The 8,456-nt window shown below is 34.7% G+C and overlaps 1 protein-coding gene across 1 annotated transcript in view; it reads left to right on the forward strand.

Moving 5' to 3' along the window:
• LOC121424729 (shootin-1-like) overlaps nt 1-5,034 on the forward strand; it is a 43,612-nt gene extending 38,578 nt beyond the window's left edge. Inside the window, exon 12 of the mRNA XM_041620482.1 lies at nt 4,221-5,034. Coding sequence (XP_041476416.1) covers nt 4,221-4,725 — 505 coding nt within the window. The 3' untranslated portion in view covers nt 4,726-5,034. The remainder of the gene's footprint in view (nt 1-4,220) is intronic.
• Nucleotides 5,035-8,456: the final 3,422 nt, after the last annotated feature.

Here is an 8,456-nt window from a genome sequence, read left to right on the forward strand (position 1 = left end):
ACATAAGTGTGGTAAGGGTTAAAAGCACGCTTTTCTTGATATGGAAAGCCGACATTACAGTCTTCATCATTGCTGCGTGCTTACTCCATTCTTTCTTTGCAAACTTTGATTACATAATTTTTGTTTTCCAAATCTCATCTTTTGGTACTTTGCTGTATTTTCCACCATCCTTGGCTGGTCTCTCTAATTTGAATTGGAATTAAAGCTTTCAAAAAATATGAATCAGAAATGAAATAGAGGAAAAAAGGGCACTTTTTTCCAGAATCAAGCCCCCCTCCAAAGTCCATTGGCAAAGATTAAAAAGTCTGTTTCCTCTCTAGATCTGTAAGTGTCACGTTGGTTGAATTTGGCAAGCAGTGCTTCGACCATCAGCTCTGAAAATTCTTTCACCCCCCTCTATCAGCAATACCCACAGACTTTGACTATCTTTCGCATCCATTTTTAGAGTGTGTGGCCTTTTTATTCAAATGTGCTCTTCCTCAGTTTTGAATAGCTCATCTTTAATGCATGGATGTCTTTTTGGTGCTTGCTGTCATCTTCAGCTTTATTCTCTTTGCTAGATGCAATGCCATTTCTCCAATACTTTGTATCGCTTATCTCTTACATGTAGCTTATAATGTTAGATACAAGTCTGCGTTGCTAGTCCTATTAATCATAATATACATGTAGTTCTTTATACGTACTTTGTTCGTATTAACTTTTATTAACTTTTTTTCAGTGGACATCCACTTTGTTCCAGTGTTTTGACTTTCATGTATGAAAGTAGTGTTTGTGTTATTTATTGTGTTAAAGTCTTTTCTACAAATTTGAAAAAAGAAGATCCTACAAACATTTTGAATCTCTTGATATGGTAGGAACCTACGATTTTGGCTTTTAAGTGAATTATCATGTGAAATGTTATATGTTCAGGGGGGTGTTTCACAAAGATATAAATATGACTTAAGTTACACTTAAATGCTGATGCGTACAAGATATGCAACGCGCAGTCTTTTTGATCAATACGCAGAAGTACGCGTCCCGTTCGCATGATCTGACCAATGCAGTCATGCCTTTTATACCGCACGCAAATACATGTAGACATTTAAGTGCGACTATAAGTCATACTTAAGTCTTTGTGAAACATCCCCCAGATCAATTAGTACCTGACCCAGTGTATGTGCATGATGCATTTTGAAACATATTGCATGACTGTACCCATGGTATATGTTAGATCTGTGCAATTTGTGGTAAAATACTATGAAACCCTTTATTGACTTGGTTCTGTGAAAAGAGGACTGGAATCTGGGAAATAGAAGCAAAAGGGTGATTCCATACGTGTCGTACGGGACATTTAGAGAAAAATTGACAGTTTTTGACAAGAAAAAACAAAAAATATTCCAGTAACTATAGGTGGTCATCAACTACTACCAGAGTGTAAGAAAAACCAAGACTTAACATGACTTGAATTCACATCGTGTATAATACAGATTAAAAGTTGTAATGTGTCGTACGGACGCAGAAAAAGTGGCTTTTTTAGAAACCTCAAGTTTGTACTCAAAAGTCTGTGAGTTGGGCAGATAAATTTCATAGAAACTGAACTCAAATTGACACTCAATTACCCAAGAACAAACACATTTACAAAAGAAAGCAAAATAAACATTCATGAATAAATAAAGCAAATTATAATTTTCGAGAACATTGTGGCGTACGGGACATTCAAAATGTGTCGTACGGGACATCTCTAAATTGAAGCAAAACTTTCTTACTTTATGTCACTTTGACTTCTTCAATCACATTATTTGGCTGATGATAATGATAATCCCATCAAACTAAGACATTCATTAGGTTAGAAACCGCTATTAGGTGAATATTTCTGTCAATATATCATAAACAAAATAATGTGTCGTACGGGACAATTGTGTGTCGTACAGGACACTTCTGTGTCGTACGGGACACTTGTGTGTCGTACGGGACACTTGTGTGTTGTACAGGCACTTGCGTGTTGTACTGGGCAGCCTGAATAAATAAACATGAACTTTTTATCAATCAGAAGGAGCATTGCCCCTAAATTCTTGCTTATTTATGAATAATTTTTTAATAAGCAGTCATTCAGGACAATACAATTAAGTAACCTCAATATATACAATTGGGAGCAATATGTTATAATTTTTTTCATGATGGGAAATGTACAAGTGTTTACAGCATTTTTATGAGCTGAAAAACTTCAGGTTTTGTGTGAAGTTATATTTTAGGGAACTAATTGATGATTTCCAAACACTATTTAAACAATAAATGAATGAAACTTTGTGTAAATTATGGGGCTAAAATGATCATGATGTTATGATTTTTTTTATATAAAATGTATATCTACATGATATATGTCACAACTGTCACTTTTTTTCCTTTTTTTTGGTCACAATTTTTTTGTCTAAAGAAATGCGGTTCTACTTTTTCAAACCCATCTGCATTTCATGAAACCATATGGTTTGTCTTATTTTCAAGATTTTTTTTACAACTTGAAAAAAGTAAGGAGTTTCAATATTGTATATAAAAAATAGTGATCAAGGGAAGTCCAAATAGATGATCATGATGATTGATATGATTTTTTTTACATCTTATAATAATTCCACATTAGCATGCAAGAGGAAGTCATCTTCCAGGCTAGGTTGAAATATGAAAGTTTTCTTTTCATGCTCAATGAAAAGAAATTAACCTGCTCTAATCAGTGAAAATCACCAGTTTAGCTGAAGGGATTCACAAAAGAATAAGCCTACATGAAATCAATTAAAATGTTTAGAATCACCTATTTCATGTTCTATGGAGATAAACAAAGTACTTTTTCAGTTCACTTTATGTTAAATCAATTAAATGAATTTAAATATGCCTACTATTTATGGTTTCTGAATCCAAATCCTGCAATTAGATGCATTATTATATTGTGTGTCGTACGGGACATTTTTTAATAGGACAATAATTGAAAAATGAAGGGCAGTAATTAGATCCTTATGGGATAAATCGATCACCCATGGGTCAAACAAAGAGAAACTCATTTTATGAAATTGCATCATCAAAAATAAAATTGTAGGAAAAACTTTTGCATTGTCATGTGTCGTACAGGACATTGCCAAAAATAGGTTCGGAAAAATCAGGGCTGCCCCTATTATGGATCATGAAAATGTTGTAGATATTATTTGGAACCATCAATGATATATTATTCTATTGACCTGCAATATTTTCAATCTTCTCTTGCTTTGCAAATAATTGTTTCAGGTGGAATTTGTACTTTACTATTCAATGAGCAAAATTATTGAAAATTTAAAATTCCACTGCTCTCCCCCAAAAAAACTATATCTGTCTTCACTTTTGGTTAAAACTCATAATTTTCATAAAATTTAGGTATCATAGTAAAATATTACACTACTTATGACTTATTGAAAGCATGTTGAAATTTATGATATTTTTGAAGTTCTAGTGTGGAATCGCCCAAAAGTGGGTTTAAACTGTCTTTATCGATATATTTATTATCCTTCACATTCCTGCCTAGTTCCTTTTCTCTTTTTCATCTGCATATTCTAGAAAACAATGAATACTATTCGAAGGCAAATACATTTAGCTCTGAAACCTCAGAAATGAAAGATGTAAAGCTTCGTATTCTAGCCCTTGTAGAAAATGTGTAAGTGTGGACTCTGCATTAGGTGAATAATCAATGAAAACAATAAATTTCAAAACTGAATATGCAACCATTAATGTACATCTTCTATAAGTCAGATTTTGCCTAAATCGAATGGATTTGTATGGTCCAAGTGAGTTTGACTTAAGGGTCATTTGTATTCTTCACCTTGCATTGGGGAAAATATGTTCAAAATTACATTTACGCTGTTTCAGATTGGGGCCTTGTCTTACGATTGATCCGATCAACCACATCAATGGAAAGCCAGCAATGTCTAAAATGCATGTTTGTTCAAAATATTTTCTAGATATTAGCTGTAATCATGCATCCATTGACTATTGAAAATTCAGTGTGGTTCTCTTTGTTTACAAAGGACATTGTGCGAATTTCCTGGAGAAAGAAAATCATGACATTGTTGGATTTCAAAATATATTTTAGGTTGATTGGATCAATCGTAATTTTTTATAAGACAGGGCCCAGGGATGAGGCTACATTAAATAATTTGTCTTGTCAAATGATTGATATTCTGTGTAATTCTATGTAATTTATTATAAATCAATTTAATTTACAGGTCATTAACCAGCAGTACTAGTCTAGACAGTGGTATTCTACCCCATAGGACCGTCACCAACGTGCCTCCCGTTGTTCCGAAGAGATCCCCTCTCACCACCACCACCAGCGACCCAACACCCCCTCCGCCCGAACCCATCTACAGCACGGTACATCACGATGACAGTCCACCGTCGACGCCTTCCTCCACGCTCTCCTCCATCATCTCCTCGTCCTCCCAGGAGATCGAGATCCAAAACAACCCGGCTTTCATCCACGATAGCGGCGACGAGCGATACGCCTCCGCGGACTTCACCCCGCCACCCCCGACGGCGGCGAATCCCTCCGCCTTGCAACAGAATGGAGCGTACAACGCCAAGTTTACCATCAGCAGCGACTTTGGAGAATCGGGGGACTACTCCCTGGTGGAGGAGAGGCAGGACAAGCCGGTGCCATCGCCAAGGAGACAACCATCCATCCCCAAGCACGAGCCGGAGCCTTATTACAGCGAGGTCAATAACCTTTAGAGTGTGAACTGAACTTGTCATATGATCGGTCAGGTGACTGCTGGTGAATTTCTTTTTGTTTTTAATCTCTTATTGCCTATACACAGGTGATGGACTGATAAAAGCCATGTCCTTTACATGTACATGCGGTTTTCACAGGGCAATCTGCGATAGGAAAACAAATAGAGCAAACAAGCTGTAGATAAACCAGTCTGCATACATGAAGAGCATGTAATTACTTTTATGAGATCTTGCTGGGATTTGCACATTTTTTTTAGCAGTTGGCAAAGCTTCAGAACCTATGTGTACAGTATGCCCTGTGAAAACTGGACTTGCAGATGTTTTGTAATATCTTTACCTCTTTTTGAAGGTAAGCCTATATGTATATAATAAAAATAAAGAGTATCATGTTTTAAAATGATGCATTTTTATGTAGTTGTACTAGAAAAGAGAGCTCTTCGGGCCTAATATATATATATATACAGTGTATTTATGTATATTTTCTTGCAATGTATAGACTTGTTATCCTAACATTCTAAAGAAAAATTAGGTTATTATACTAGCCTTTTTATAAATTCTTGCTAATTATTGCCTAACTTATATGATTGTGGTTTATTAGATTTGTGACTTCTATTATTAAGGGAGAAAGAGATATCATGGTAGCAAAATGTATTCAGAATACGTTTTCACAAAGAAATAGATTGATTGTACTTACTCATTAGTTTTGATTGTCACATCAGTTATCATTTTTTTTATTCACCATTTACATGTATAATTCAGAAATATTAAATTATACACTGTGTTACATATATGAATAATTGTAAAAGAATTTTAAAAGGCAATTACATTTATCTATTAGTTATTTCCCTTTAAGGATAGCCAAGAATTGTAAAGAACATTCCAGGATGTCTTTTTATTATGCAGGCCTTGCCTATTTAAAGGCCAAGGAGTTTTATTGTTGAATAAGGAAAAGCCAAACAATAGAATTGTATTGGTAGTGGAAATGAATAGGCTTAGGTATTTTGTTTACACTGTTGATTTCAATGAGGTCATTCAAGAGTGTTCAATGAACTGTTTGCAGTTATTTTGAGAGAGAAATTATCAGTTCTCATCAACAACATCAACCTGTTCAATGAACACGTTTCAACCCATGGATTGCTGAAATTAACTGTTAATCATCATCAACATCGTCTTCACGGACATTTCAACTCGTTACAGTGACTTTTATTATTCATCGGACTTCAACATCAGTTTCATCATCGCCATCATCAATAAGGAATCTTCCCAGCCTACCTGGAATATATATATTGGACTATAACAGTGAACTATAACCCTGGATTGTACATCGGACACTTCAAGAGATTTATGTAAGATCATTATTTGTTTTATTTATGTATAATTATTTCCTGTAATAAAAAAAAAAAAAGGAAATTAAACTTTATGCATCAATTTCTTGATTGTTATTTGTTGCAGTATCGTAACAACTGTTATTCCTTGCTTTTTTTGTATGCCCAAAGCAGAATGACCAATGTCCTTTGATCGATGCTTAATATATGCTTTTGTCGACGACACTCAGAAATTTCTTTTTTTTTGGTTGGGGGGTGTGGATGATATTAATTATCATTATTACTTTTTTTTAAGTCCCTTATTTAGATCAAAATGGTGTGTGAAATGTGAAATTAGGAAATGGTCTTTCATTGTGGAAGCTGAAATGTAATTCTCATCCATTCACAGTGCAGTGATAAAGTCTATATATTGATTTGTGCAATACAATTGATGCTATCAACTTCATTTCAGCTACATTTGTAATAATATCCTGACAAATTAGTTATTTGACAGTCCCTGTAATTCATTGCATACCTTGAATTTGTTTTTAGTAAGTTTAATACGCTCTGACAGATTGGAAGGGGGAGAGGGGCAAACAAGTTTTGTAGGTAAAACTCTACGCCCACAACAAGGTACGTGTATGAATGTTACTCTAGTTAAACATTGAAATGATCATGTTGGCTGGAAGGATCGTGTAGGATTTTGTTGAAAGATCTGATTTTTAATTACGTGGAATGAGATAACTTACGTTTTTACTAGCACCAGGGGCCTATATTTATAGCAATGATCGTGGAACATTTTTCTACGATAGCTTGCATTGACTAGTACAATGGGCGATTAATCGCTAACCTTTGTATTACGTGACCCTGATCGCGAGTTGTCTAATACCGCATTCCCACCATCGTGCGATCCGTTACGAGCGCAACGATTGGCCTTTCGTAACTGATAGCGAACATTTTTTTACCATTCAAAATACGATTGCCACGACTTAGTCCACAGTTTTGTACATGGTGCAAATCATGAGTGGGAACTAGGTATTCGTTGCTTTGCATTTGTCAAAACTTAGATCCTCTTTGAGTTCAAACAAGAAAATACTTCAAGAGCATAAAACAGCCCCCCCCCCCCTTGTCTTATCAATCCAGCATATAAGAGAGCATTGTAGTCACCAAATAATCTGTTAAAGAAAAAAAAATCAATATATTTAATGATGCAAAATATATTAGTGTATATATTTATATGTATAAATGACTTTGTAAGATATGTACATGTAAGTAAATACAAGCACATTTATGAGGTGGCTTTGTCATTGGATATTGTGTTCGATATGTTGGACCAGTAAAGCACTTATAACAGTAGTACATGCAAAGGATATTTGATATCTAGTGTAGGGAAAAATGACAAAACAAAGATACTGCAGATGAGTAAGAATTTCTTTTATTGTATTTCACTTTTCATTCATTTATATATAATCAATAACATTTTCATGATTTTTTTTATGAGTAATTGATATGCAAGGAATATGGTTGCTATAAAAATGCTGCATCACAATTTTATACAAGTCCATTGTGTGTAATCGATTGTAACTGGTGATGGCATCGAATTGTGGGTTTATAGATGAGAACAAACTCGGAGTAAGGGGAAGTTGGTTTTGGAAAGCAGAAAAAAAAATAGGCCAGCATTTTTTGTGCCAGGGATGTTTCTTTAAAAAAAAAAACCCATTTCATATCCCCTTCTAAGAGAAAAATATTCATCATATTCAAAAGTCTTTTACATTATATTCTCTGTAATTTTGTCTGCTTTTTATCATTTTTAATAATACCTACTTTAATCTTCATTTTGCCTTTTTTTTGTCCCATATACAGGTAATTTTTACATTTTACATACTATCATGCCATAACATGGTGATGGTATTTTCAATATTTTGAATATATTAAAATCAAAGCAAGATTATAGGATTATGCTAATTGGTTGCATCCAGAAACAAATTTTTATGTAAAGTGAATGTGCTTAAACGATGTATATGTGAAATACTGTAGAATTTCATGGGGATTTTGTGTATCTTTTCGAGGGCGCAGGGTTATTTTCAATAAAAAATTGGAAAGGTGTCTTTCATCACCCCCCAAATTGAGTGTTGTGTGGTGTTTTTTTGCTTCCGACTTGGGTAGTTTTTATGTTCGTAAGTCGTACTATATAGGGTATTTCTATTGCGCACATATCCACCTTGTTAGGTGCTCAAGGCGCTCCTATATTACTCGGCTAAGCTAGGTGTTTAGAGCACACACAGCTTCTTAAGGAATTACTTCCTACCGGTACCCATTTACCTCGCCTGGGTTGAGTGCAGCACATTGTTGATCAGTTTCTTGCTGAAGGAAATTACGCCATGGCTGGGATTCGAACCCACGACCCTCTGTTTTAAAGTCCGGAGA

The sequence above is a fragment of the Lytechinus variegatus genome, chromosome 12 (genome assembly GCF_018143015.1).
Source record: "Lytechinus variegatus isolate NC3 chromosome 12, Lvar_3.0, whole genome shotgun sequence".
Taxonomy (NCBI): Eukaryota; Metazoa; Echinodermata; class Echinoidea; order Temnopleuroida; family Toxopneustidae; genus Lytechinus; species Lytechinus variegatus.